This window comes from Micromonas commoda, chromosome 6, assembly GCF_000090985.2.
Source record: "Micromonas commoda chromosome 6, complete sequence".
Lineage (NCBI taxonomy): Eukaryota > Viridiplantae > Chlorophyta > Mamiellophyceae > Mamiellales > Mamiellaceae > Micromonas > Micromonas commoda.
In genome coordinates this window covers 46,122-72,641 of record NC_013043.1, presented here as the reverse complement: position 1 = coordinate 72,641, position 26,520 = coordinate 46,122, and the positions used below count along the sequence as shown (strand labels likewise).

Here is a 26,520-nt window from a genome sequence, read left to right as displayed (position 1 = left end):
CGCTGGAGATTGCTAAAAGTTGACGTCAGAGTAATCGTCATCGTCCCCGTCGTCAAAGTCGCCCTCGTTCTCCTCGTCGTCATCCTCGTCGTCGATGAAATCGTCCTCGTCCTCGTCCTCGTCCCCGAGCTCATCCCCATCCCCGTCGTCATCCTCCGCATCCTCGTCCTCGCCGTCGGAGAGCGTCAGGTCGACGACGGGGTTGGGGATGAGCTCGGCGTCGTCGCCCTCCCCGCCGCCGCCGACCCCTCCCGCCGCCGTCTCCCGCCGCCGCTTCCGATCGCGCCCCCCGCCCTCCGCGACATCCGCCGCGGGCGCCATCCGCAGCCGCCCCCGACCCCGCCCCCGACCCCCTCGGCCCCTCCCCCCCCGGATGGTGACACGCCCTCGAGCATCCTTTGTGAATGCGCCCGTTCCAAATCGCTTCTCCATCCGCGCCGCCACCTGCGCCTGACGCCTGTGATCGTCCGACGCCCTCGCCGTCAGGATGGACGCGTCCGTCGTCGCGTCCCCCGGCAGCATCGCGCGCACCAGCGGGATCATCGCCCGCGCACGTTCCGGCAAAGGTCCGCCGAACGCCGTCGGCGAGGCCGGGGTTGGATGAGTCATCAATCTCGTCGACACCGACTCGGCGGCGAGCGCGCACAGCTGTCGGTGCGAGCACCGCGAGTCTCGAAGGTCGACGCCGTTGGCCAGCGGGTTTATCGCGGTTCGATGTCGGTCGGTCGAGACGTCGTCCTCCCCGTCCGTCTCGTGCCCGGGTTCGAAACCAGCCCGGGGTGACGCGCCCTCGATGGCTACGACATCGTACGCGCCGAGGACGCCCCTCGGTTTCGTCGCGGCGGTGAACACAGCTGTGACGACCGGCGTCTGACCCGGGGCGAAGGCTTTCCCCTCGAAGGCGCCCGGGACGACGACGCCGTCGGCGGGGTTTGTCACCGGGAGCTTCGCGCCCCACGCGTCGCCGGACACGGGCGTCGGGTGGCGGACCTTGTCCGCGCGCGACGCGGCGCGGCGCGCGGACGCGAAGCGCTCGGAGTTTGGGTCGGGCACCCGCGCGCGCGGGGCGTACAGCTTGGCGAACTTGACGAGGTCGGCGAGGGCGGCGTCCACGGAGGTCTCTCCCGCGGTCGACGGGGCGGCGGCGGCGACGCGTCGCAGGCCATCAGTCGTCGCCCCATCGTCGACCCGTCCGCCCTCCGTCGTCGCGTTCGACCCATCGCGCCTCGGCGAGTCGACGTCGTCGGTGAGGTCGATCAACTCGACCTTCGACGCGGGGGCGTCGTCCTTCGGCTCGAGCTTGGGCGCGGGCGTGGCCTGCGCCGCCCACTCGGCGATGCTAAACGGGCCTCCGTCCTCCATCACCGCGCGGATCTCGAGTGCGGCACTTTTTGAACTGTTTCGGCGTCGTCGTGTGATCCCTCGGGAGGCACCCGGAATCTCATTCTCGAGAGCGCACCACCCACGGCAGCCCGCACAGGTCGCCATGGAGGCTCCCCTCGAGAAGCAGGGCTCCATGCGCGTCTACAACAGTCACCTGATGGACAGTCTGCTCAAGGACGAGGACGAGGTGAGCCCGAGATCCCGAACCGCGCCTTACCCCTCTCACCCCCGCGAGAATCCATAATTGGGCCACGGAACCCAGCTGAGAGAATTGTGCGCTGACCGTCCCCTCTCCCACCCCTTCCATCGATGCAGGCGTTCGACGATCGCTTCAACGATGCGCATAGATCCCCCATGGCGCTCGATGGAAGCGACGACGACGACGACGACGACGACGACGACGACGAAGATCCCGCGTTCGGCTCGATCCGACGCGCGCGCCGTGTCGCCGATTCCCCTCACGAGCCCGCGGTGCTCACCCCGACCAAGGCGCCGACCCCGAAGAGGCGCGACGGATTCGGCGGCATCCGCGGCCAGTCGTCCGAAGACGAGGACTCGTCGGACGACGACGACGACGACGACGACGACTCCGAATCGGGCGGACCCGCGGAGGATTCCGACTCGGGCTCCGAGGGCGAGATCGACCCGAACGGCAAGCCCCTGACGCGGCACGAGCTCCGCGAGATGATCAGGAAGGAGAACGACAAGCGCCAGTACTTCGTCAGCGAGGAGTTCAAGCGCGAGGTGTTTCGAAAGAAGGTGGAGAAGGAGCACGCGGCGCACGAGAGGTTCGAGAAGATGCTCGGGTCGGTCATGGAGGGCATCGACGGCGGCGGGTTGGTGGCGGACACCAACGAGAAGGTGTACCGACGCGAGGTGGCGCACGATAAGAAGACGAAGGCGATCCACGCCGAGTGGGAACGGGAGATATTCGCCAAGATATCGGAGCAGATCAAGGCGCAGGTTGACAAGATCGACGCGCGGGACCTGAACACGCGGCTGGTAAACGCGGACGAGACATACCGATCGACGGTGAACCGAAAGATGAGCTACCATCCCAAGGCGGGTCTCTTCCTGGACACCATCTTGGGGCACGATTACGACCCGTTCGAGCACCAGCCGGAGTGGTTCAAGTACCACGTCGACGCGCTGAGGGATCCCATGAAGCGGGACCTGCACAAGAGCATCAAGGAGGATCTGGCGGCGGGCTTGATCACGTTGGAGAAGGCGAGGATCCTCGCCAAGCTGGAGGCTAAGCTCCGGGACACCGCCGCGCCGGCGAGCGCCATCTGGAGCAACGGCGACTACACCATGTACGGCAGGTACACGGACGCGGACGGCGAGGAGCTTCCCCCGGACGCCCCCATACCGGGTTTCTTCAGGCAGGGCCAGCACCTGTGGAACAGACACGACGTCGAGCGTAACAAGCAGGACCACTTCGACTTCCCGGTAGGTAACGAACACGCCGAGGCGGAGTGGCGGCGAACCGCGGCGCACCGGCGCGCCGGCGTGGCGGACCACAACGCGGGCGGATTGAGGGACATGGGCAAGCTGCTGGGGCTGGCGGGTGTGGTGGAGCACGGCCCGGGCGCGGACACCGGTACGGACCGGTGGCTGGAAAAGTCACGGAAGAAGCAGTGGGACGCGTCGCGGGGGTTGCCGGGGCACGACCGACGGAACCTGAACGACGTCATGCAGCAAAAGAAGGGCGGAGGACGCGGGTTCGACGGGACGGACGCGTGGTTGGCGAGGAAAGGCAAACACTGCTTCCAGGAGCTGCCGATTCAGAAGAGCAACCGGAAGAGTCTGTACAGCGTGATGCAGCACGACGCGAAGGGTTCGATGGACGCGGGGCAGAGGGTCGGGGACAAGTGGCTGGACACCAAGCTCAAGAACCCGGTGCGGCACAGGCGGTACAGCGGACATCCCGACGGCGATATCTACGGCCTCCTGACGCACACGAACGTCGGACCGAATGCCCTCGGGGAGATTTGCTAAAATTCTCGCGTTGTAAAATTCCTTCCCGAGGGTTCGTCGTTCACCTACTTCTTGGCAGCCGCGGCCGCCTCCTTCGCCTCCAATTTCTTGAGCCGCCTCCTCTCCGCGGTGCATGCCGGACAGTACCAGTTCCCCTTGAACTTTGCCTCGGTGCTCAGACCCACGCACGAGTAGTGGAACCACTCCATGTCGCAGTTGTCGTTGTCGCACGCGATCATGGCTCCGAAGGATACCCGCTGGCAAACGCAGTACCTCGGCTCGTTCGGATCCACCGGGGGTGCCGAGGGTGCCGAGGGCGCCCCCCCCACGTTCTCTGTCTTCACCCCGCCTCCTCCGGTGCCGCCCCCCGGCGTCGAGGGCTTGATCCCCGCCGCCGCCGCCTCCGCCGCCTCGCGCTCGAGCAGCGCCTGGTCGAAGGTTCTCAGATCGCGATCGAGCCTGGTGATGTGCGCGTCGATGAGGTCGTACGCAGCCTGCGCGAGCGCCACCTTCTCGTCCGCGAGTGCGAGCGCGTCGGTGCACGCGTCGCGGACCTCGCGCTCGTTCGCGGACGGCGCGGAGGCGCCGCTGGAGGACGCGTCGCCCGACGCCCTGGTTCTCTTGCACGACGGATCGCCCTCGCCCGAACGCGTCGCCTCGAGCCTCTCCTCAACCTTCCTCTTGACGCCGTCGACGACGGCGGTGGACTTGGCGTCCAAATCGCGTATGCGTCGCAGGTGCGAGACCAGCGGCGCGGCGAATCCTGCGCGGGAAGGGCGAGGGAGACGGGCGACGGTGAGCGATTCGTCGGTGAGCGATGCGGGGGGGGGTGTGAATCCGGGAGGGAAGGGGGCGGAGACCGCGGGCGAAAGGGGATCCAGCGTCGTACCGGTGGTGTCGTTCAGCGCGGTGGATACCACGCCGAACGATTGATGCGCAGCTCTGGGCATCGTCGACCTACGTCGGAGTGTGGGTTGGTCTGACGGGGCTCGAGTTCAAAAACGAGAGGCGGGTGGCCAAATCGACCCGGCCGGCGATGCCTTTTTCGCAGCGCGAACGCATGGGTATTTACAGTGTAAAGATACACTATTTGTCTGGTTATTTGCATATTTCCCTGCAATTTCTGAGTGGAATCATGGGCAGGTGGATGCCGGAAATGCACGATGGACGCGACTCCGTTTCGCCGGGTCGGGGCTACGTCACCACCGCATCAGAAACTCCGATAAAGCGCTCGGCTCGAGCTTCGCGCGCGGCCATTGTTCGGTGTCGACAGAAGCCATGGCCTCCGTCGCTTTCAACATGTCCGCTCGCGCCGCCGTCGGTGGTGCGCAGCTGAAGCTCTCCGCGCAGCGCAAGCGTGGTGCGTGTCCCGCATCGTCCCTGCATCGCCCGTCTCCGGGCGCACCTCGGACGAGGAATTTGGCCGAGGGTTTAGGGCTTTTTCCCACGGCGGGTTTTCACGCGATGCCGTCCACGGGCGCGAACGCGGCCGCGACGTCGACGCGACCGGCGCGCGGCGCGCTCGGTCGCATCCATCGATTGCACGTCACGCATCACGCGCGTGCGGTGGACGGTTCGAGCGAAGCCTCGCGTCGCGCTCGCGCGTCCCGTCGGGAATCTCGCCGGCCAATCTCTCGCCTTTATCCACTTCCGCCGGGGGCTTTTATCCAGTCCAGGGAACCAGACGCTGACCCCTCCCTCCTCTTCCCCCTCCGTCTTTCAACGCAGTCGCTCGCGCTCCCCTCCGCGTGGACGCGCTCGCCGCGCAGGTGTCCAAGGTTAGCTTCGACGGCGCCTCCGCGGGCACCGCCACGCTCGACGTCAAGGTGGCCAAGCCCGACGTCGCCAAGGGCCTCGTGCACAAGTACGTCGTCATGGTGCGCCAGAACGCGCGCAGGGGTACCGCGTCCACGCTCACCAAGAGCGAGGTTCGCGGCGGTGGCCGCAAGCCCTTCAAGCAGAAGGGCACCGGCAACGCGCGCGCGGGCTCCAGCCGCACCCCACTCAAGCCCGGCGGCGGCGTCGTCTTCGGCCCCAAGCCGAAGGATTGGTCCATCAAGATGAACAAGAAGGAGAGGCGACTGGCGATGGCCACCGCCATCCAGTCCGCGGCTGCCGCGTCCTCCATGATCGTCGTTGACTCCCTCGCGGGTGCCGCGCCGAAGACCAAGGCGATGGCGACCGCGCTCAAGTCCTGGGGCGTCGCGGAGGGCGAGAAGGCGTACATCATCACCAAGGATGCGCCCGAGGGCGTCACCCTCTCCACCAGGAACATGGCGCGCGTCGTTCAGACCGACATCAAGCACCTCAACGTGTACGATGTCCTCAACGCCGACAAGGTCGTGGTCGAGGAGAGCGCGCTCCAGTACATCAACGACTTCTACGGCGAGTCGGGGGCGGCCTGGGCTTGATTCGCCGGGCCGAGCGGCGGGTGTAGAGTTGGGAATGGAGAAGAAGAAGAGTCTTCTTGGCGAAGGTCTCACGTCGGTCGCGGCGGTTGAGAGCGCGCGTTCGTCGGGCGGGGTTGACGCCGAGACGCGGTTTCGCGTCTCGGAGGAAGGGCCCGACGGACCCTATTATTTGGTCTTTAGCAGATTGTAAAAAGCAGAGAGCATTGACGAACGACGACGCGAGTCCTCCTCGCCGCGGCGCGCCAGCTGTGATTGGCGCGCCTTTGAAAAGGTGATGATATTCCCGTCCTCGTCGGGTGTCGTGCATAGTGGCCGGGCGCGCAGTCAGCGGTGGAGAGTCGCGAGGCGAGAGGCATTCGGCGGCGTCGGCGTCTGCGGCGGCGACGCGACGGCGCGAAACGCGGAGGGCGGCGACGACGCGCGACTCGTAGCCATGGCGACCCAGGTCGACCCCGCCGCGCTCGCTGCCGCGATGAAGCGGGCGCGAGAGGAAGCCGAGTTGGGGGGCGCCGAGAGCGTGAGCGAGCGCGTGGGGGAGGTCTTCGCCGGCTACCAGTGCAGCACCCTGGATGTGCGTCTCCCACGAACCCATCCACCCGTCTAAACATCCACGCGACGCGCGCCCGCGCCCGCGTCCCCCGGGGGTGCCCATTTCAGTTCAAACTAGAAAAACAAGATCGCCACCCCTCCTCCCACCGCCTGACTCTCTTCCGACCCCCCACCCCTCACGTCCGTCACCGCAGCGTGGAATCGAACACCCAGGAGACATCGCCGAGGCCGCGTCGCTGTCCTCGATCGCGCTCCCGCCCCTCACGTATCCGCTGTTCGACACCCTCGGCGACGACATCGTGGCAACCGGCAAGCTGTCCAAGCTGCAGCTGGAAGGGGTCGCGTACGCGTGTCAGAAGCACTGCGAGCTGCTCCCCGACGGCGCACGCGCCGGGTTCATGATCGGCGACGGCGCGGGGGTTGGTAAGGGCCGTCAGATCTCCGGCATCATCCTAGACAACTACTCCCGCGGGCGGCGGCGGCACCTCTGGATCAGCTCATCCGTCGACTTGCACAGAGACGCGGAGCGCGATCTGAGGGACCTGGGATGCTACCTGAAAGTCATCAACGGGTGCCAGGAGCTCGACCGCGAGGGCAAACGGGCGTTCGGTTTACCCAAAGACTTCCGCGAGGGCGTGTTGTTCCTGACGTACGCAACGCTGGTGTCTCGGAACCAACGCGGGTCTCGGCTGGAGCAGATCTTGGAATGGTTCGGCGGCGAACACGCGGATGGATGCGTGCTGCTGGACGAGTGCCACAAGGCTAAGAACTTCGACGCCGGGGCGGAGACGGGGAGTAAAGTCGCGGCGTGCGTCATCGAGTTGCAGAGGCGGTGCCCCGACGCCAGGGTGGTGTACTGCTCCGCCACCGGCATCAGCGAGATTGGCAACATGGCGTACATGCAGAGGCTGGGTTTCTGGGGCGAGGGCACCCCGTTCGGCGACGCGGATTCGTTCATCAAGGCGATGAAGAACCGGGGCGTGGGTTTCCTCGAGATGCTCGCGATGGAGATGAAGGCGAGCGGGAAGTACGTCAGCCGCGGTTTGAGCTTTCGTCAGGCGGAGTTTGCGAGCGTGGAGGCGACGCTGACGGAGAAGCAGACGAGGGTGTACAACGAGGCGGCGGCGTTCATGTCCTCGCTGAGAGCGTGCCTCGCGCAGGCGCTGACGGAGACGAGGACGTCGTCGAACCGCGGTCAGGCGTGGAAGGCGTACTGGAGCACGCACCAGCGGTTCTTCAAGCTGCTCTGCGTGTCCATGAAGGTCCCGTCGGTCGTGGAGCAGTGCAGGCGAGCGTTGCGCGAGGGTAAGTGCGCGGTGATCGGGTTGCAGACGACGGGGGAGGCGGCGGAGGCCAGTTTGGAGATGAGCCCGGGGATGCGCGTGGACGCGTTCGTGTCCACGACGCGAGAGATGCTGTTGGGTTTCATCCGAACGCACTTCCCGGTGTACATCGAGGACGTGGCCGCGGCGTCGGACGCCAACGGCGGACACCCGGACGGACAGAGCCTCTTAAACCCCGGATTAAACCCCGGAACGCCCCTCGGTCCGTTGAGGGAACACCCCGACTGCGTGGAGGCCCGAAGGATCCTTCTGGAACAGGCCGACCGACTCGACCTACCGCCAAACTTCCTCGACGAGCTCATCGACCAACTCGGCGGACCGCGGCGGGTCGCCGAGATGACTGGCCGCCGCGGAAGAATCGTCCGCGTCTCGAGAAATAATTTTAAAAAAGTCGAGCAAGTCTCCGGAGTCTCCGGAGACGACGACTTCACCGGCGAGCCGGCGACGGGGGACACGCTCGTGTTCGAGGCGCGCGGCGACGCGTCGGGTCGAACCGGCGGCCCCCGCGTGGGCACCGTCGCGGCTGACGGGGAGGTGGACGGGGTTAACCTGAGGGAAAAGACTGCGTTTCAGAGGGGAGCGAAGCTCGTCGCGATCATCTCCGACGCCGCGTCCACAGGCATCTCGTTACACGCCAGGAGAGACGAACCCAACCAGCGGCGCAGGGTGCACGTCACCATCGAGCTCCCGTGGAGCGCGGACAAGGCGATTCAACAGCTGGGGCGAACCCACCGGAGCAACCAGAGCTCCGGTCCAATCTACCTCATGACCTCCACGAATTTGGGAGGGGAGAGGCGCTTCGCCGCCGCGGTGGCTCGCCGGCTCCAGTCGCTCGGCGCGTTGACCCGCGGCGACCGCAGGGCCGCCACGGGGGTGGACCTGAGCGAAGGTAACCTGGACTCGCCTCTGGGCCGAAGGGCGCTCAAGAAGATGTACGACGCGCTGGTCCTGGACGGGACGCCTTTGCCGCCCGGCGTGACGCTGTCGAGAATTCTGAACCACATGCCCGTCGGTCCACCCGAGGCGGTGGACCTCGGCGACGGCGTGTGCATCCACTCCAGGACCGCGGAGGAGTACCTTCACATGGAGGCCGTATCGCCGGGGTCCGGCGTCGTGGCGCTGCACGCGGAGCTGAGGGCGCTGGTGTGTTCGTTGGGGGTTCAGGTGGGTCTCTTGGCGGAGGGACTGTCCGAGGAGAACGTCGCGGCGCTCATCGAAACGGGCGGCGGGACCAAGGACCAGGGCGACGTCAGGCGCTTCCTCAACCGCATCTTGGGCCTGTCCGTCCGAGGTCAGAACCTCCTGTTCGGGTACTTCACCGAGGTGTTCGAGGCGGAGGTGAAGGCTGCCAAGGCTGAGGGTAAATACTCGGAGGGCGTGAGCGACCTGAGCGGCAGCAACATACACATCGCGTACACGAAAACCGTTCTCAAGGACCCCATGGGCAGCGGAGCGGAGCTGCGGCACTCTCGCGTGCTCATCGACCGAGGCGTGTCCTTCGACAAGGCGAAGGAAATTTTGGACGCCCAGCGAAGGCTTCCCAAGGACGGGTTCTACCGGATGCGGCGCGAGATGTACGGGCGGACGCAGGTGATCCTCGCGCTCGCCAAGCCCGGCGCGCGGAACACGTTTTCAATCTACAGGCCAAACACCGGCGCCAGTTTCTTCGAGATGGACGTCGAGGAGCTCGACACCAAGTACCGCAAGTACGAGGACCGCGACGAGGAACTCGCCAGGCACCCGTGGGCGCAGACGTACGAGTTAACGGAGCGCGGGTGCATGCACGGCGCGTCGTGCGCGGTGTCCCGCGACGGCACCGGCCGCGAGTGCACCGCGGGTTCTCGACAGGTTCGATGCTGCATCCTCTCCGGCGCGGTGGTCCCGGCGTGGGGCGCGCTCGAGCACACGCTGGAGAGGCACGAGCACCGGTTCAACAAGAGCGACCGGGGGATGCGCGCGGTGAAGGTGATCGCCGAGGACGGCACCAAGGTTGTCGGGATCCGGTACCCCGAGGACTTGCTCCCGGAGGTGAGGGAACGCATCGTGCGGGACTGGTTTCGGAACCAGGAGAGGGCCGAGGAGAAGGCGCGGGTCGATCGCGAACGGAAGGCGTCGGCACAGCTGGCGGCGGCTTCGGGTGGCGCGGGTGGCGAGGGTGACGCGGTGTTGGGCGGGGGCGGGTTGCTGTCGCCCGGGGCGTCGAGGGTGAGGGTGGAGGCGCCCACCGAGGTTGACCCTCGGTGCGCGGCGAGAGCCACGCGGGAGCCCAAGACGATGATGCACTTTTTCCAAAAGAGGGACGACGACGGCGGCGGCGAGCGAACACAAACCCGGGGGGACGCTCCGGAGACGCGTAAGCGACCCGCGGCGGCGCCCGCGTCCGTCCCCGCCGGTAAGCCGCGCGTTCGAGGGTCGTCGACGCAGCCGACGATCGCGTTCGCAACCACCGGTTCACAGCTGGCGTCGCGCCCGGGCGGCCGGGTGTCAAACGGAGGGGCGAATACATCGAAGGCTCAATCGACGGGTCCCGGCCCGGGGGTGGAGAGGCAGAGGTGCCCGATATGCGACCTCGCGTTCCCGGGGACGTGGCTCAACGGGGACGTCAACGCGCACATCGACGAGTGCATCGCGAATACGGTGCTGTGAGTTGACTCGCTAAATCTTACTACGTTTCGGTCGAGTAGACGACGAACGATTTGTATCGCGACGCGACTGATTTTATGACTGAAGTCTCATCAGATCTCACTTAGGATCTCAGTGGCCGTGGCCGTGGCCGTGGCCGTGGCCGTGGCCGTGGCCGTGCTCTTCCTTCTTCTCTCCGTGGCCGTGGCCGTGGCCGTGGCCGTGGCCGTGCTCTTCCTTCTTCTCTCCGTGACCGTGACCGTGTCCGTGATCCTCGTGGCACTCCGTCTTACCTCCGTCGTGAGAGTGACCGTGCTTGTGCGAGTGTCCGTGATCCTCGTGGCACTCCGTCTTACCTCCGTCGTGAGAGTGACCGTGCTTGTGCGAGTGTCCGTGGCCGTGCTCGCCGTCCTCGCCGTGGTCCGCGGTGCAGGGCACGCCGCCGTGCATGTGCACGTGCGCCGGCGCATCCTCGGGCGCAACCGGCGGTTTATCGTGCATCACGACGCGAGCGTCGTCGGCGGCATCGGCGGTCACGTTGGGACGGAGGACGTAGGTCGCCGCGACCGCGCCGTTGAGCTCCAAGGTGATCGCGACGGCGCTCACCCCGCCGCGGATGTCCACGCAGCACATGTTACCGGGGACGTCGGCGATCTTAATCGCGGCTCCAGAGAAGGAGGTTGCCATCACGTTGACGTGGGTAGTTCCCGCGGGAACGTCGACGACGTACTCGGTGACGGCGGACGAGAAGGCCGGGGACAGGGTCGCCTTGGCCTTCTTGAAGCCCTCGGACTTGGTGTGGTCCACCTCGCCGCCCTCGGTGAGGGGGATCTGGGCGTCGACCTGCAGCGGCGGTGACGGGCGGCGGGAACGGATGTCAGCGCGCGATCGAGGTCGCGGTGCGCGCGTGGGGGTCGCGCGGGGCTCGGCTGGGAAGGAGACGCACGTTCAAGAAGTTGAGGACGGCAGTCATGGCGTCGGCTGGGGTGCGGCGATGTCACCGGAGAGGTCTCACGGAGTGAAGCGACGCGACGGTGGGTCCGCTCTTCTTTTTCTCCGTGCCGCGTGCCTGGCGCGTGTGCTTCCGCTGTTGGCGCGTGTAGCGCGCATCAGCAAAAGAACTCCCCAAAGTCGGACGCAGAAAATCTCAGAAAAAACCTAAAAATCCAGATTGGCTCTCCTGGGCGGGAAGAGATTTTTGTGGGCCACACAGGTGTGGTAGTAGGCCACGCCCCAAAAAAGTCCAAAAACACCTGAAAAACCTCCGTGTGGCCCAAGAACCACACTTGTGTGGCCCCAAAACACTTTTTCCCTCCTGGGCGGAATCCGATGGTTCCAGATGTCCAGATCACACCGCTTGGGATACGATCGACGATCATTCCCACTGCGCGACTCGAGAGCACTCGTATCGCAACGCACGAAAGTATCGTCATGCCTCGCAACGTCAACCCCGATGCCTGCATGGACCCTGTCCTCGGCGAGGGCATCGCTGGCCGCGCTCCCGAGACCATCATGGAGGTGCGTCCGTGAACCCCCGAGTCCCGTGATGCGTCACCGATGTGAAAAAAACAGCACTCGTCAGCGGCAGATCACGACCCTCGAGCGGGCGATCTGGACGAATCGCGGCTCCGTTTTCGAGCTCAAACCGGCTCGTTGATGATCTTTGTGCTCGTGAACCTCTCTGAGGCGGCGCGGAGCCCCCCGAGGCTCGCCGCGCGTCGCGCCCGCGAACTCGTCGTCTCTTTGTTACCCTCGGCGAATCGGAAGAAGAATTGCCTCTGATCTTCGTCCCTTCCCCCTCGCGCTGCAGGTCTTCAAGAAGTGCCGCGACCACAAGCTCTCCAACACTAAGGCCCTGATCTGTGCGTACATACCCATCCCGAGTCGGAGAATTCGTTTTCCCTCCCATCCTCGCGCCCCATGGCGCCCCGACCGCGCGGAACCCGCCCGGCTCCCGCCGGTTGCCGAGCTGACGCGGAGGCGGGAGATTCTTCCCGGATCCAAACCCCCGACTGATCTGATCCTTCGCAAACCCCGTTCCCGTGACAACAGCGTGCAACGACACCGTGTGGACCTGGAAGGAGTACTACGACGACACCATCAAGGCTGCCAAGTCCTTCATGCACCTCGGCCTCGGCCGCTTCGAGTCCGTCTCCATCCTCGGCTTCAACTCCCCGGAGTGGCACCTCTCCAACATGGGCGCCATCGCGGCGGGCGGCTTCGCGGCGGGCATCTACACCACCAACGAGCCCGACGCGTGCAAGTACATCCTCAAGCACTCCAACGCCCGCATCGTCGTCGTGGAAGGCCAGAAGCAGCTCGACAAGATCCTCAAGATCCGCGGCGACCTCCCCAAGCTCGTCGCGATTGTCGTCTGGGGCGAAGATCCCCCCGCGGGCGTCAACGACGGCGTCGGCGCGGGCCAGGCGAAGGTGTACGGCTGGGAAGAGTTCCTCGGCCTCGGCGCCTCCGTGTCCGACGCCGAGGTGGAGGCGCGCATGGCGGACCAGAAGCCCGGCCACTGCTCCACGCTCATCTACACCTCCGGCACCACCGGCGACCCCAAGGCGGTTATGATCTCGCACGACAACGTCACCTGGGTCACCCGCGCTAACATCGCGCACCACCCCGACTTTGTCAACGGTCCCCTCCGCGTGGTCTCGTACCTGCCCCTCTCCCACATCGCCGCGCAGATCGTGGACATCCACTCCCCGATGGCCTACCTCGCGGACCACGGCCTCCCGTCCGAGGTTCACTTCGCCCGCCCCGACGCGCTCAAGGGCACCATCAAGGACTCGCTCATCAAGGCCAAGCCCACGGTGTTCTTCGCCGTGCCCCGCGTCTGGGAGAAGTTCGCCGAGGCGCTCCAGGCTGTGGGTAAGAAGACCACGGGGCTCAAGAAGACCATCTCCACCTGGGCCAAGGGCCAGGGCAAACAGATCCACGCCGCGTCCCAGTACAAGTCCAAGAAGTCGCACCCCTGGATGGGCTTCCTCGCCAAGAAGATCCTCACCAAGGTCAAGGCGGCCATCGGCCTCGACTGCGCGCGCCTCTGCATCTCCGGCGCCGCGCCCATCTCCAAGCAGACCCTCGACTACTTCGGTACCCTCAACATCCACATCGTCGAGGTGTACGGCATGTCCGAGAACACCGGCCCGCAGACGTGCGGCATGAACAAGAAGTTCATCGCGGGCACCTGCGGCCCCGTCATCCCCGGCGCGGAGATCAAGATTGACCTCGCCAAGGGCGACAAGCCCGGCAACGGCGAGGTCTGCTTCCGCGGACGCCACGTCATGATGGGCTACATGCACAACCAGGCCAAGACGAACGAGACGATCGACGAGGACGGCTGGCTGAGGTCCGGCGACGTCGGCATGATCGATCCGGACACGGACATGCTCGCCATCACCGGCCGCATCAAGGAGCTCATCATCACCGCGGGCGGCGAGAACATCGCGCCCGTTCCCGTCGAGGATAAGCTCAAGGAGCTCCTTCCGGGCATCTCCAACGCGATGATGATTGGCGACAAGCGCAAGTACAACACCGTCCTCATCACCCTCAGGCAGGTGCCCGACCCCAACGAGGACGGCGCCTTCACCGACGCGCTCTTCGGTAACTCGCTCGAGGTGTCCAAGGCCAAAACCGTGACCGAGGCCAAGGCTGATCCCAAGTGGAAGGAGTACATCGAGGCTGGCATCGCGGGGTACAACAAGACCGCGGTGTCCAACGCCCAAAAGCTGCAGAAGTTCTACATACTCGACACCGACTTCTCCGTGCCCGGCGGCGAGCTCACGGCGACGCAGAAGCTCAAGCGCAACGTGGTGGTGGAAAAGTACGCCAAGGAGATCGAGTCGATGTACTAAGTCGACCCACGATGTCACGCACGCACCAAACACATGTACATAGCAAATGAGACTCCCCTTAATAAAAACACTAAAACGAAAGGGAACTACCGTCGATCTCGACGCCGACACGTCAACGAGGGCCTCCCTCTCCGTGGCTGACGTCGACGTAAAACTAGTTACTGAACCGGACGTTCTTAACCCGTAACCCAATCTAGCGCCTGAATAACGAAAATCTGGATTCTGACTAGTTCCCATACGTTTCTCGAGTGAAACCACGTCAATTAGTGAATTATCACCATGTTGAATGCCCATACGGGAATTGGGTCATTTTATGGTTAGGCGATTTTTCGGCACCGGGAAAACACCCTCCTGCGGCTTCACGCGCGCGGATGGGCGGGTTCGCGATCGCGTCTAACCCGGAGCGCGAGCGCGCATCCACGAGAGGGTCCATGCGGACGCGCTCGCGTGGTTTTCCAACTTAGACGCGATCGCGAACCCGCCGAACGGAACGTGGTTTCAGCCGTCACCGGCGCGTTATTCACGCATTACCCAATCTGCCAATTCTGGAATAATCAGAACCTACTCCTCGCGCGCAGTCTCCGCCTCGGCACACTCCCACGCACGTCGGTCAGCAGTCAGGTTCGCTCACTCGCACCTCGGCATATCCATCGGCGATTTCAGACTTTGGCGTGGATACGGGCATCTAACGGGCACGAACCTCTGACGCGTCGCAATGTCGAACCCCGTCGACGCGATCCTCGGCGTCGTCAAAAAATGCGTGGACGCGAAAGAAAGGGTCAAGCAGAACAAGAAGAAGTGTGCGCATCTGCTCGAAAACCTCCGAGCCCTCGGGCCCTCCCTAGTCGATATCGATAAGTCTGAGGGAGCACTGGCGCATCGGGAGACACTTGAGAACATCAAGATCGTCGTCGACGAGGCCGAGACGCTGCTGAAGCAACAATTCTCGCGAAGCTACTTCACGCAATTTTGCCTGAGTTCCTCCGTCGCGGAACAGTTCACAGATATCAACCAGCGCCTGAGGGATCAAAGGGAGAACCTGACCGCATCGTTAACAACACGCATGGCGACACGCCTGGCCACGCAGAACTCTGGGTCAGCTCCCACATCAGCGCCGGAAGAGATCATCCCCGAGACGGACCTTGAGGTAATTCGCAAGTGGTGCGATCAATCAACCGAGCTTGCACAGCTTTGGTCCGCCGATGCCGATCCGACGACGTGGAAAGGGGTGGAATTTGACGACATGGGAGCTGTCGGTCGCGTGCGTAAGCTCAAACTCAATCCAAGATGTGGGCGTTATTTATACGATAGCGATGACGATGAGGACCGAGGACTGGAAGACAAGTTCAAAAATGAGGCTTTTGAGCTTTACTTGGACGCTCTGCACGAACATCTTCGTGACCCCAGCACGGATGGCGAATCAAATCAATCAATCAAATCATGGCTGGAACCCACGCGGAAACATCCGGCGAGCAACGAGGAAGAAACAGGTGACGAAACTGCTGTTCGGCACCTTGGGGAGCTGCCTAAATATTTTGGGCTGCTCAATTCTATTGTGACGCTGGACCTTTCATATTGTGGGCTGAAAAGTCTGCCGGCTGAGATTGGGCAGCTGTCAGATCTGTCGACCTTGCGCCTGACCGGTAACATGCTATTCACTTTGCCATCCGAAATCGGGTTTCTCACCTCGCTTAAAATTTTGAAGCTCAACGATAATCGGCTCAGAAGCTTGCCAGAAGAGGTGGGGTTCTTGGCTTCGCTAATCCTTTTAGATTTGAGCGGAAATCAGCTGACGAGCTTGAACGCCGAGCTCGCGCGACTCAAGTCGCTTGGTTATTTGCACGTCGGGAACAATCAGCTTAGTAGCGTTTCGAACCTTGAGGAATTTGACTCGGGCAGCAAGCTGACGTTCTTGCACCTCGGCGACAACAGGCTGAAGAGTCTGCCGCCGAAACTCCTCGCTGTCAAACCATGGGCAAACCATGGGCATTTTTTGCACCTCGGCGGCAACAAGCTTAAGAGCTTTCCGGCTTTGGGCACAGAGTCGGAAGGAGCCTGTGTGATATTCGCCGACAATCAGCTGACCACCATCGGCTTCCCAGCAAGGGACGATGATAATTATGGTTTTCTTGCTTTGGCATTTCAAAACAACCAGCTGACGAGCTTGCCGGCGGAGATCGGGCAGCTCACCTCGCTGACGGAGTTGTACCTCGACAATAATAAACTGACGGATCTGCCGGCGGAGATCGTGCAGCTCGAGAGGCTGAATCGTTTGAATTTAGACAACAACAAGCTGACGACACTGCCGCCGGAGATCGGACAGTTCAGGGACCTGGGGGAATTGACGCTCAGCCACAATCAGCTGACGACGCTGCCGGCGGAGATCGGACAGATTTATACACTTGGTTTATTGAACCTTGACAACAACCAGCTGACGAGTTTACCGTTGGAGAACTGGCCCGCGACATACTTGGAGAAGCTTCATCTCAGTGGGAATAAGCTGACTACACTGCCGGCGAAGATCGGGCAGTTCAAGGACCTCTGGTTGCTGGACCTCAGTAGAAACCAGCTGACTACACTGCCAGCTGAGATTGGGCAGCTCACGTCGCTGCAGGTGTTGAGACTCCTCGTTAATAAGCTGACGAGTCTGCCGGCGGAGATCGGGCAGCTCGCATCGCTGAGGAAGTTGTACCTCAGCTGGAATGAGCTGACGAGCTTGCCGGCGGAGATCGGGCAGCTCACTTCGCTGGAGATGTTGGACCTCCAATACAATCAGCTAACGAGCGTGCCGGATGAGATCGGGCAGCTCACTTCGCTGGAGCTGTTGGGCCTCGGCGAAAATCAGCTGAAGGGCGCAGTAAACAGTAAAGGGATACGCGAGCTCAAAGCGGCGGGCTGCGATGTGGCATTCGAATTTAAAGGCTTATGAAGCTATGAATATTTTGGCGAGCTATCACTATATCTGCTAGCTCACCGCGCAACACGCCGGGTCCCCGTCCTTCGAAGCGTCCCTCTTCCCGCGCCGCTCACCCCCACCTCCGCCCCCCCTCGCGATCGCATCCATCGGGGGACCCACCACCCCGCCGTCGTCCCCGCCGAACGCTCGCAGTCCCCCCGCGAGCCTCGCCGCCGCCGACGTCACCTCGTGTCCGCCCACCGCATCCGTCGGATCGACGGCCAAGACGCATCGCCTCGCGTCGTCGCCGAACCCGAGCTCGGCGACGTACGGCACCCCGGGCACCCCTGCGCACCCCTCGGCACCCCACCACTCGTTCCCCACGTCGAGCACCAACACCGCCCACGCGCCTCGGGGCAACGCGTCGAGAAGTGTGGCGCGGATGTCTTTACCCCCGATGGGCGGCGGCGAGACGCGCGACGCGACGTGCATGAGCATCGAGTCCCCGCTCCGCGCGCCCGCCGCGAGCCATCGCATCGCGTCGAGGAGGTTTCCGCGCGTGGCGTCGCCGTTCGCGAGGACGCGGACGGCGCCGTCGCCGTCGCCGTCGCCGTCGAACCTGGCGTTCGGGTCGAGTCCGGTGGTGAGCGCGTCGCGCGCCCACGCGGCGTCGTCGCCGTCACCGACGAAGAGCGCGCGCCTCGCGCCGTGTTCGGCGCACACCCGGTGCGTCAACGCGACGCGTCCGTCCAGGGGCATGTCCGTCGTGGAGCACAGCTGGACGATCGTGTCGCGCGGAAAGTCCAAGGCGTCCAAGGCGTCGCGCGCGGACGTCAGCGCGTCCCGCCACGTCGGGGCACCCGCGTCGTCCCACCAGTCCCGCGTCGACGTCGCCGCCGAGCCCCCGGGGTCGTCCTCGTGTCCCAGGAGCGCCCCGACGAGCGCGCGCGTCGCGGACGGAGCGGACGGCGCCCCGTCGTCGCCGCGCGTCCCGGCGCCGCGCGCGCGTCTCGTGGTCAGCACCACGACGGTCGCCATCTCGACCGCGCCAATGAAGTTTGGTTAATTACACACACATCGCGGGAAACTCGTCTCGGTTACTTTACTCACGGGAGAGCGTCTGTCGACGAGCGAGACCGAGCGTGGATGTCATCTATCGTGAGCAGCGATGTGTTGGCGTGTATTACACGGGTATTGTACGTGACTAGCGGTGAAAAGGCGATTGGCGCGGCACCCTTCACGCGGATCCCTTCTTCACGTACCTCGGGGGCAGCCCCGGCATGAGTGGCGGGAGCACCTCCATGTCCTCCATCCCGTTGCCCGGCCCGGACGCGTCGGACCCGTCGCTCACGAGCTCCACCTCCACGACCCCAGCGCCAACCTCGGTGATCCCGCAGGTCACCCCGGGGCCGAAGAAGCCCTGGATCTTCTCCCGCCGGTCGGTCCACTCGCCGAGCTCCATCTTCGGGGATTCGAACTTGAGCACCAGCGCGTAGCGGTCCACGATGACCTGCTCGGCGATGCCCACCAGCTTGGGGGCCTGGTTCTTGCGCAGGCCGCCGGGACGGTTGTACCTGAAGATGATCGCGAGCGCCTCCTCGAGGTGCTGCTCGTCGCCGTACCTGTACCTGGTGACGTCGTTGCGAACCTGGGTGAGGATGGCGGTGGTTTGCGACTCTCTCAGCGCAGCGGCGTCCTCGTAGGTGACGCACTCGAGGGGCTCGAGTTTGGCGTACTGGAGCGCGAAGCCGATGAGAGAGATGATGAAGCCGTAGATGAGGAGGAGGGAGGAGATCGAGCCGGTGGGGATGACGTTGAAGTAGCCGAGGAAGCCGGACATGAGCAGCGGAAGGCCGACGCCGAGGCCGATGGAACCGAAGGATGTGGTGGAGAGGTCGAAGCCCTCGGACTTGGCGACGGTCCTCGCGCAGTCGCTGCGGGGCAGCTTGGGGACGACGACGGAGGCGGCGGGGCCGGTCTTGTCGGAGGGACCGGCGGTGGCGAGCGCCGCGGCGTCGTCGATGGCGTCGCCGCGGACCACGAGCGCGCCGCGGCTTCCGGGGCGCGATCCGAAGACCACCGGCGCGCGGACGGCGACGCCGCGGAGGGTCGCGCGGGCGGCGGAGGCGCGGGGACCGCGCGCGGCGGACGCGGCGCCGCGCGCGGGAAGCGAACGAAGCACGGGGTTGAGAACGACGACGGCGGACATGGCGCGCGTCGGGGAAGGAAGTGACGCTGGGGCAATCTGGCTGAGCGACAACGACAGCCGCTGGTGGCGACGTGGCCGGAGCGCTTCGTCGCGATTGGACGACGCCTTGTCCGACCGAAACGTATGGGAAGCAGTCACGAAAGAAGCCGCTCGCGTCGCGGCGAAGACGCTGAACCGGAAACGTTGGGTCATTTCCGCCCGCTTTTGCGGTCGGTTGACGTGACAGTTGGCGAAAAAGGCAAAGGATTTGTGGATTGGGGTGGGGTCACGACGCACGAAGCGGCGTGCAATCGGAACACCAATCGGAACGTCTTCGATCGCCACACCCGACCGCGCGACCTTCCGCCCGGTTCACCCGTCACACTCCAACCAAACCGGCTAAGATGGTGCTCTCCGCCCTCGTCTCCATGGTCGCCCCCGCCGCGCGCCTCGCGCCCTCCAGGGTCGCCCCCCAGCGCGTCGCGCAGGCCCTCCGCGCCCCCGCGTTCCGCCCCCGCGTCGCTTTCCACGCCGCGCGCGCCGTGTCCGCCAAGTACGCCTCCGAGAAGAAGGGCGACTACCCGTCCATGGACTTCCGCATCTTCTTCTCCGAGGACGGCAAGCCCGTCTCCCCGTGGCACAACGTCCCCCTCCACAACGCCGACGGCACCGTGAACTTCATCTGCGAGATCCCCAAGGAGACCAAGGCCAAGATGGAGGTTGCCACGGACGAGGAGCTCACCCCGATCAAGCAGGACACCAAGAAGGGCAAGCTCCGCGATTACCCCTACAACATCAACTGGAACTACGGCATGCTCCCCCAGACCTGGGAGGACCCCGGACACGAGCACCCGGAGATGAAGGTCATGGGAGACAACGACCCCGTCGACGTCGTGGAGATCGGATCCGCCGCGCTCGAGATGGGCTCCGTGACGCCCGTCAAACCCGTCGGCGTTTACGCGATGATCGACGACGGCGAGCTGGACTGGAAGGTGATCGCCATCTCCGCGGCCGATCCCAAGGCGAAGGACATCAACGACGTGGAGGATGTCGAGAAGCACTTCCCGGGTGAGCTCGAGAAGATTCGCGTGTGGTTCAGGGACTACAAGACCCCGGACGGCAAGCCCCAGAACAAGTTCGGCCTCGACGACAAGTGCATGAACAAGGAGTACACCATGGGCGTCATCGAGGAGACGTCCAAGTTCTACCAGGACCTCCTCTCCGGCAAGACCGAGAACAAGAAGGGACTCTCCCTCAAGTAAAATCACCGCCGTCAAAGTCTTACATTCGTCACGCGACTGGAAGCTAGAGAACACATTATTTTTATTCAACGCAATCTCATCGATGAGCTCAGTACTTTCGCTTCTTCGCCGGGCGCTTGAACATCCCGCCGTCCCCGAGCTTTCCCCCGCTCCAATTATCTCTTCTGTTGCCCCCAGTCGCGTTGTCGAACTCCTTGTACTTTTTCTTATGCTTGGCGTCCATGTTCTGTCCGCAGTTGTGGCCGCTGAAACCGGCGTACCGCTTGGGTTTAGCGCCGTCGTCCCCAGCCTCCTTCGCGCGTTCCACCGCCGCGCGCCGCCGCGGGTCCCACTCGTCGAGCACGTGCATCGGGAGGTCGTTGGGGTTCCTGGCCACCGTGTACCCGCCGACCGCCGCGCGGGGTAACTTGCGGTGCCACCGGAGCGCCTCCGGTTGGAGATCGTCGCCCATGCCGCAGTACCAAAAGGAGAGAAAAGGGGAGGTTCGCTCGCCCAGTCGCCCGACGTGGCTCTTCTTGCGGCGCGTCTTTCCGCCCAGCTCGACGCCCTGCTGCGCCTTCCTCGCGGCGATGAGGGGCTTGGGGGTCCAGTAGTAGTACCGCTTGACGGGAGCGACGTAGAACGGGAGGGTCTGCCGGCGGCTGCCGCCGTCCCTCGTGGCGATCTTCTTGGTCCGCGACTTACCGCCGTCGTGAACTTTGAACCCTTCCCCGTCTTCTTCTTCTTCTTCTTCTTCTTCCGTTTTCTCCTCCTCCTCCTCCTGCTGCTGCTCGTTCTCATCCCGCCGCGGCTCGTCGCCGGACTTTTTGTCCCTCCCGTCCTCCTCCTTCGTCTTCGTTCCCCCCTCCGCCTCCTCCCGCGCCGCCCTAGCCTTTTTCCCCGCCGCGCCCCCCGTCAACAGCGCGCTCGTGTAATACGGCTTGTTGACGCAATAGCTCGGAAGAAGGAGGAAGTAGGGCCGACCGTGCTCGTACAGGTTTTTCGCCGCGAATGTGATGCACCGTTCGACGTGGTCGGCGCTGTACGGCGGGTTAGTCACGAGGACGTCGTGTTCCGGAACCTCCCCTCGTTGGCACACGGCGTAGAAATCTTTATTCTCGTTTATCACGTTTGGGAAGCCGAGCGCCGCGAACGACCGTTTGGTTCCCCCCGCGCAGTAGTACGGGTCGTAAATCACCAACGTCTTGGGCGTCTTGCCCAGGGCTGAGGCGGTCTTGTTGAGGAAGTTGAGAATGTGCGCGTGAGCCTCCGGGGACGTCTCGCAGTGGTCATCGGCGTCGACTTGGAACGCGTGCGACACCTCATCCGGCGGTTTCTCCATTCGGGCGCTGAGCGACGTCCCGTCCCCGCCGTCCCCGCCGTCCCCGTCGCCGTCCCCGGGTGCCGACTCGTCGTCCCCGTCCAGGTCCCCGGGTGCCGACTCTTCGTCCCCGCCGTCCCCGCCGTCGCGTCCCTTTCGACGCTTACCGTCGGGCGTCGGCGGGTTGAGCTGCGCCTCCATCTCCTCTTTCGTGAGCCGCGTCACCGCGCGCGTCTCGGGGTTCCACGTGCCCACGCGCAGGTGAGACCCGTCGGGGGCGCGACGCGTGGCGGAGTACACCGCGCCGGATTTGGCGTCGAGGAGGATGAGCTTACCGTCCACGACGACGCCTTCCACGTTGAGCACGCCGTGGTGCACGCGCGCGGCGTTGGAAGATTTGGGCGCCGGAGCAGCGGCGGTGCCGTCGTCGAGATCGGAGCCGTCGTCTTCGCCCGAGCCCGATCCGTCGTTCCTGTCCCGCGGGAATCGCTCGCGCTCCTGTCGCCGGCGCTCGAGACGCGCGCGCTTCGCCGCGGTCTTCTTGGCGCGTCGCTGCGCAGCCTTGCCCCCTCCTCCGGCGTGGGCGGCGGCGGGCGAAGAATTGTTCGCATTCGACCCCGTCCCCTTCGCCTTCCGGGAAGCGGTGGGCTCGGCCGCGGCCCGCTCCGGCTCCGAGTCGGAGTCGTTGAACCTATCGAGATCATCGTCGCTCATGGCGCGCGTCTCCGGGTGTCGACCCCCGGGCGCCCCCTCTGCGCGCCTCGTCGAATGCGGCAGGGTGCGTCTCGGAAAAAGCGGTTCACAGCTGTGCCAGGTCGCCGCCGGACGGTGCTGTGACGGGCGCAGATTTTCACCCTCCGCTGCACAACTCGCGTCGCGGAGGCTGCGCGCGAACTCGCCAAAGGCACACGATGGCGGCGATCACATTCACCGCGAACGTGGCGAAGGGTCGGGTCGCGCCCGCGGTCCGGGGCCGCGTCCGCGCTCGCGGCGCGCGCGGCGCGATCTTCGCGACCGCGAATGAGGGCACCCGGGCGGTGGCGACCCTCCCCGAGACGGGCGTCAAGAGGGTCGGCGCGGTCGTGGGATCCGTCGCGGCGGCGACCGCGGCCGAGCCGGCGTTCGCCGCGGCGCACGAGGTCGCGGAGGTGCGCTTCCACCCCTCCGCGTCGTCCCCAATCGCGCTCGCGCCGACGCGCGGAACCGTCCGTCTCCCCTTATCCACTCTCCGTCGCGATCGACCCGCGCACTCACCTCCGTCCTTCGTTCCGTCCGAACCACCAGGTGGCCGCCAACGGCGTGCTCGAGAACCTCAGGCTGTTCATCGCCATCGCGTCCATCGCGCTCATCCTGTTCCAGGGTCCCAAGGGCGACGGCGTGGTCAACTCCCTCAACGAGCGAAGGGTGTTTGGCAGCGCGGCGGAGACTAAATCGGCGGTTGATTACGTCACCGCGGGACTCATCGGGTCCTTCATCGCGCTCTCCGCCGTCCTCGCCGCGACGCAGTGAGCGGTGTGGGCGGACGGTGGCTATCATGGTTGTGACGATACGCGTCCGTGGTAATCTTAGGGGATTTAATACACGAGAGACGGAGACGTTGTTTGGACGTTTGTTTGTTTGTTTCGCGTACGAGGTTTTAAAGTTGTCGTCGTCAAAGTTCACGGCGCCGGGCGTCCGGGCGTCAGCTGGAGCTTCCCACCCCCGGGTTGTGCTTGAGGTACTCAAAGAAACTCACATACGGCTTGGAAAGTCAATCCCTGACACTGTATGTGACGCGCAACCAAGCACAACCCGGTGGTGGAGAAAACGACACTGGGTAAAATTCAGCGACAATGCTTAAGCTGACGCCGCGCCCGAGTCGAGGCCCCCACGTGCGTTCAAGGTTGTCGTCGTCGTCAAAGTTCACGGCGCCGGGCGTCAGCTGGAGCTTCCCACCCCCGGGTTGTGCTTGAGCATTTGGAAGCCATCACATACGGCTTAGAAAGTCAATCCCTGACACCGTATGTGACGCGCAACCAAGCACAACCCGGTGGTGGAAAAAAGGGGGACAGGAGCCTCCAGCTGACACGCCGCGCCCGAGTCGACGCCCCGACGTTCTCACTCCGGATACTCGCACCCCTCCTGCGTCACCGGCTTCAGCACCGACGTGTCGAACCCCGCGTCCCTCGCGGTGGCGCGCATGCGCTCGACGACGTCCGCGCCGACCGTCGGCTCGCGCGTGAACAGCCACAGCCCCGAGTCGTTCATATCCTCGCCCGTCGAGCAGAGCCCGTTTTCTGGGTCCGTGAGACGCGTCGGGGCGCCCCCCGAGACGATCGCCCACTCGTATCCGAGCTCGGGGTCGGGCGCGTCGGGGGACACGGCGACGATCCAGTACGGCCCGTACGTGAACCTGGGTAAAAACGCGGGTCCGACGAGCAGCTTGGACGTCGAGGCGTCCTTATCTTCCAGCACCGCGCGAAGTCTCGTGCCTCGCGCGTTGGTGTCGTCGCCGTCGACGCCGCCGCGCCTGGCGCTGTTGAGCACCTCCACCTCGTCGCCGGCGTCGTCGACGGTGTACCGCGCGCGGACGCAGTAGAAGTTGTCGAGGGGCTGGTACCTCACCACCTGCTGCTCCTGAACGTACCACGGGTGCGTGGCGTACGCTCGCAGGTCGAGGCCTTCCACGGTGTTCACCGTCTTGCACGCGGGGTTTGGGACGGGGCGACGGCGCGGGGTCGGCACCCGAAGCGAGGAGAAGGAGAACGCGTCGACGCCGCGCGCGGAGAGCGCGACGACGAGCAGGAGGAGGAGGGGGAGGGCCGATACCGGTGGAGCGCGCATGGTGTTGTGTCGTCGCGAGGAGTCGTAGTCGTGGCTCTCGTCGGAAGTGACGAGGCTGGGAAAATCTCACACCGCCGGTGGCGTTCTTGGAGCACCACCTCATATGGGAGAAACTGAACCGTGGTTCAAGAGTTAAAATCCGATCTCCGAATGCCGCCCTCCGATTGGCTCTCGGGGATATCCTCGTAGGCACCAAACAACATCCTCGCGGGCTCGCCTCGCAAACGCCGCCGCACGCGTCGACCCAGCCGTCTTCGACGACCGCGCTCGACACGATGTCCGCACTCGGAGCGTTCGCTCCCGCGCCGACCGCGACGCTCGGCGCCAGGTCCCGCGTCTCCCGCCGCGGGGCGCTCGGAACGAACAACGCGAAAACCATCGGCATTCGCCAACCCGCCGTCCGCATCCCAGGGCCGAGGGCGCAGGCGGTCAGCACCGCCGTGGAGCTTCTCCCGCCGGCGATCGCCAACCCCGACAGCTGCTCGCGCGCGAACGAGTTCACCGTCCGCAAGGGCGCGGTGCCCTACAAGGACGAGGCGGTGGACTGCGACATCTTCGTCAACGATGGCGCGAGGGAAGCCATCCGCGCGAACGGCGCCGAGAGGTTCGTCCACCTCATCGAGCCGAACAACCCGAAGCTGCTCAAGCTCCTGAAAATAATGGAGGACGGCTGGGACCGCATCGGCGTCCGCGCCAAGAACGCCGGGCACCACTCCCTCTGGCCCGAGGCGTTCGAGGCGGGCAAGGCGCTCCTCGAGGAGGCGTTCCCGGAGGAGTGCGACCCCGCGTACGGCGGCGAGGTGCTCGCTGGGGTGGCGTTCGTCGGCGACGACATGAAGGACCGAGCCATCGACTTCATGCAGCGCAGACCCAAGACGGACTTCACCATGAGCAAGTACAACCCGCTGGGCAGGCTGCACAGGGACCCGGACGCCATCGATTACAAGCAACCGGGCTGGATGGAGGCGGCGATGCCCGGGAGCGGCGCCCCGGGCGACGAGGACGGGTACTCGTACAGGTACTACAACGTGTGGCTCGCGCGCACGCCGCTCGACCCGAGCGGTCAGGTGTGGGAGAACCCGCTGTGCCTGTTGCTGCCAAAGGACAAGGGCGAACGGGAGTGGACGTACGAGATTCGTACGCCGGAGGATAACGAGGGCGTCACGGAGGAGACGCTGGGGGAAAAAGCCGGACGAATCGCGAAGAATCCGCTGAGCGCCGCTCCGATCATCATGAAGGCGTTCTCGTTCAAGAAGCAAAGAAAGGAGGACCAGTTCGAGTTTCAGGATGAAAACTACATGAAGCGCGGGTCCCCGGAGCTCGTGCCGGACGACACGCACGTGTGGGTCACGCATCCCTTCGTGTGCTTCGACTCGTTCGACATGTGGCACGGAGCCGCGAAGTGGTCGAGCGATTCCGCCAAATCGGACGTCAAGGCGGAGCTCTGCAACGGCGCCAAGGACGTGATGCGCGCCAGGCGGGACGCGAGCAAGGGGCGGGTATCGATGGAGCTCAGGTTCAGGGCGAGGTGTAAGCCGGCGGGGGTGAGGGGCGGGAGGGAGGGCGTGCCGTTCTCGCCGCTGTCGTCGGCGTACAGGGGCGGGGCGTTCAAGCCAGACACCGTCCGTCCCTCGAACGGCGCGTACGACCTGGAGAAGGGAACCACCAAGTGAAATATAGGGTATCGTGTTATTATTTTTCACGTCTAAAAGTTATGATGATAGGTTCTGACGAGCTCTCTGATGAGTTACATCGTCGCGGGGTGCACCTTGCCCGACTTTTTCTTGCCCCGCGCCGCAGCCACAACCGCGGCGATGAGCTTCAGCGCCTGCATGGACCCGGCGGCGGGATCCCCCGACCGCCCCGAGCTCGCCAGCCCCGGAAGCCTCCTCGCCAGGTCCCT

At 64.7% G+C, this 26,520-nt stretch overlaps 15 protein-coding genes across 15 annotated transcripts; 8 read left to right on the top strand and 7 right to left on the bottom strand.

The window, feature by feature from the left end:
- Window positions 1-12: 12 nt before the first annotated feature.
- MICPUN_59036 (predicted protein) lies at window positions 13-1,362 on the bottom strand (the record flags this gene model as incomplete). Its single annotated transcript, XM_002502690.1, has 1 exon — window positions 13-1,362. The coding sequence occupies one exon, from the start codon at window positions 1,360-1,362 to the stop codon at window positions 13-15; it is 1,350 nt and encodes a 449-aa protein (XP_002502736.1).
- Window positions 1,363-1,486: 124 nt separating this feature from the next.
- MICPUN_59035 (predicted protein) lies at window positions 1,487-3,337 on the top strand (the record flags this gene model as incomplete). The annotated part of the gene is made up of 3 exons (XM_002503040.1): window positions 1,487-1,570; window positions 1,699-3,187; window positions 3,243-3,337. The coding sequence occupies 3 exons, from the start codon at window positions 1,487-1,489 to the stop codon at window positions 3,335-3,337; spliced, it is 1,668 nt and encodes a 555-aa protein (XP_002503086.1).
- Window positions 3,338-3,425: 88 nt separating this feature from the next.
- On the bottom strand, window positions 3,426-4,310 carry MICPUN_59034 (inhibitor of growth protein; the record flags this gene model as incomplete). Its single annotated transcript, XM_002502689.1, has 1 exon — window positions 3,426-4,310. The coding sequence occupies one exon, from the start codon at window positions 4,308-4,310 to the stop codon at window positions 3,426-3,428; it is 885 nt and encodes a 294-aa protein (XP_002502735.1).
- Window positions 4,311-4,396: 86 nt separating this feature from the next.
- MICPUN_59033 (predicted protein) lies at window positions 4,397-5,980 on the top strand (the record flags this gene model as incomplete). The annotated part of the gene is made up of 3 exons (XM_002503039.1): window positions 4,397-4,457; window positions 4,634-4,720; window positions 5,089-5,980. 3 exons carry the CDS (start codon window positions 4,397-4,399, stop codon window positions 5,769-5,771), a joined length of 831 nt encoding a protein of 276 aa, XP_002503085.1. The 3' UTR covers window positions 5,772-5,980.
- A 360-nt stretch (window positions 5,981-6,340) lies between these two features.
- Window positions 6,341-10,390, top strand: MICPUN_94381 (predicted protein; the record flags this gene model as incomplete). The annotated part of the gene is made up of 3 exons (XM_002503038.1): window positions 6,341-8,062; window positions 8,198-8,638; window positions 8,753-10,390. 3 exons carry the CDS (start codon window positions 6,341-6,343, stop codon window positions 10,307-10,309), a joined length of 3,720 nt encoding a protein of 1,239 aa, XP_002503084.1. The 3' UTR covers window positions 10,310-10,390.
- Window positions 10,384-11,293, bottom strand: MICPUN_108369 (predicted protein). The gene has a single exon (XM_002502688.1). The coding sequence runs from the start codon at window positions 10,970-10,972 to the stop codon at window positions 10,418-10,420; it is 555 nt and encodes a 184-aa protein (XP_002502734.1). The 5' UTR covers window positions 10,973-11,293; the 3' UTR covers window positions 10,384-10,417.
- Window positions 11,294-12,722: 1,429 nt separating this feature from the next.
- On the top strand, window positions 12,723-14,232 carry MICPUN_108368 (predicted protein). The gene has a single exon (XM_002503037.1). The coding sequence runs from the start codon at window positions 12,784-12,786 to the stop codon at window positions 14,146-14,148; it is 1,365 nt and encodes a 454-aa protein (XP_002503083.1). The 5' UTR covers window positions 12,723-12,783; the 3' UTR covers window positions 14,149-14,232.
- A 1,477-nt stretch (window positions 14,233-15,709) lies between these two features.
- MICPUN_75659 (predicted protein) lies at window positions 15,710-16,997 on the top strand (the record flags this gene model as incomplete). Its single annotated transcript, XM_002503036.1, has 2 exons — window positions 15,710-16,015; window positions 16,304-16,997. Coding segments are annotated over 2 exons (1,000 nt in total), but the record flags the coding sequence as incomplete, so codon positions are not given.
- A 116-nt stretch (window positions 16,998-17,113) lies between these two features.
- On the bottom strand, window positions 17,114-17,803 carry MICPUN_100820 (predicted protein; the record flags this gene model as incomplete). Its single annotated transcript, XM_002502687.1, has 1 exon — window positions 17,114-17,803. The coding sequence occupies one exon, from the start codon at window positions 17,801-17,803 to the stop codon at window positions 17,114-17,116; it is 690 nt and encodes a 229-aa protein (XP_002502733.1).
- A 402-nt stretch (window positions 17,804-18,205) lies between these two features.
- On the bottom strand, window positions 18,206-19,275 carry MICPUN_108367 (predicted protein). Its single transcript, XM_002502686.1, has one exon. It carries the CDS (start codon window positions 19,251-19,253, stop codon window positions 18,282-18,284), a length of 972 nt encoding a protein of 323 aa, XP_002502732.1. The 5' UTR covers window positions 19,254-19,275; the 3' UTR covers window positions 18,206-18,281.
- Window positions 19,276-19,586: 311 nt separating this feature from the next.
- On the top strand, window positions 19,587-20,585 carry PPASE (pyrophosphatase chloroplast precursor). The gene has a single exon (XM_002503035.1). The coding sequence runs from the start codon at window positions 19,637-19,639 to the stop codon at window positions 20,492-20,494; it is 858 nt and encodes a 285-aa protein (XP_002503081.1). The 5' UTR covers window positions 19,587-19,636; the 3' UTR covers window positions 20,495-20,585.
- MICPUN_59025 (predicted protein) lies at window positions 20,583-22,508 on the bottom strand (the record flags this gene model as incomplete). Its single annotated transcript, XM_002502685.1, has 1 exon — window positions 20,583-22,508. One exon carries the CDS (start codon window positions 22,506-22,508, stop codon window positions 20,583-20,585), a length of 1,926 nt encoding a protein of 641 aa, XP_002502731.1.
- A 184-nt stretch (window positions 22,509-22,692) lies between these two features.
- MICPUN_59024 (predicted protein) lies at window positions 22,693-23,399 on the top strand. The gene is made up of 2 exons (XM_002503034.1): window positions 22,693-22,942; window positions 23,079-23,399. The coding sequence occupies exons 1-2, from the start codon at window positions 22,706-22,708 to the stop codon at window positions 23,301-23,303; spliced, it is 462 nt and encodes a 153-aa protein (XP_002503080.1). The 5' UTR covers window positions 22,693-22,705; the 3' UTR covers window positions 23,304-23,399.
- Window positions 23,400-23,891: 492 nt separating this feature from the next.
- On the bottom strand, window positions 23,892-24,617 carry MICPUN_59023 (hypothetical protein; the record flags this gene model as incomplete). Its single annotated transcript, XM_002502684.1, has 1 exon — window positions 23,892-24,617. The coding sequence occupies one exon, from the start codon at window positions 24,615-24,617 to the stop codon at window positions 23,892-23,894; it is 726 nt and encodes a 241-aa protein (XP_002502730.1).
- Window positions 24,618-24,892: 275 nt separating this feature from the next.
- Window positions 24,893-26,337, top strand: MICPUN_59022 (predicted protein; the record flags this gene model as incomplete). The annotated part of the gene is made up of 1 exon (XM_002503033.1): window positions 24,893-26,337. The coding sequence occupies one exon, from the start codon at window positions 24,893-24,895 to the stop codon at window positions 26,288-26,290; it is 1,398 nt and encodes a 465-aa protein (XP_002503079.1). The 3' UTR covers window positions 26,291-26,337.
- Window positions 26,338-26,520: the final 183 nt, after the last annotated feature.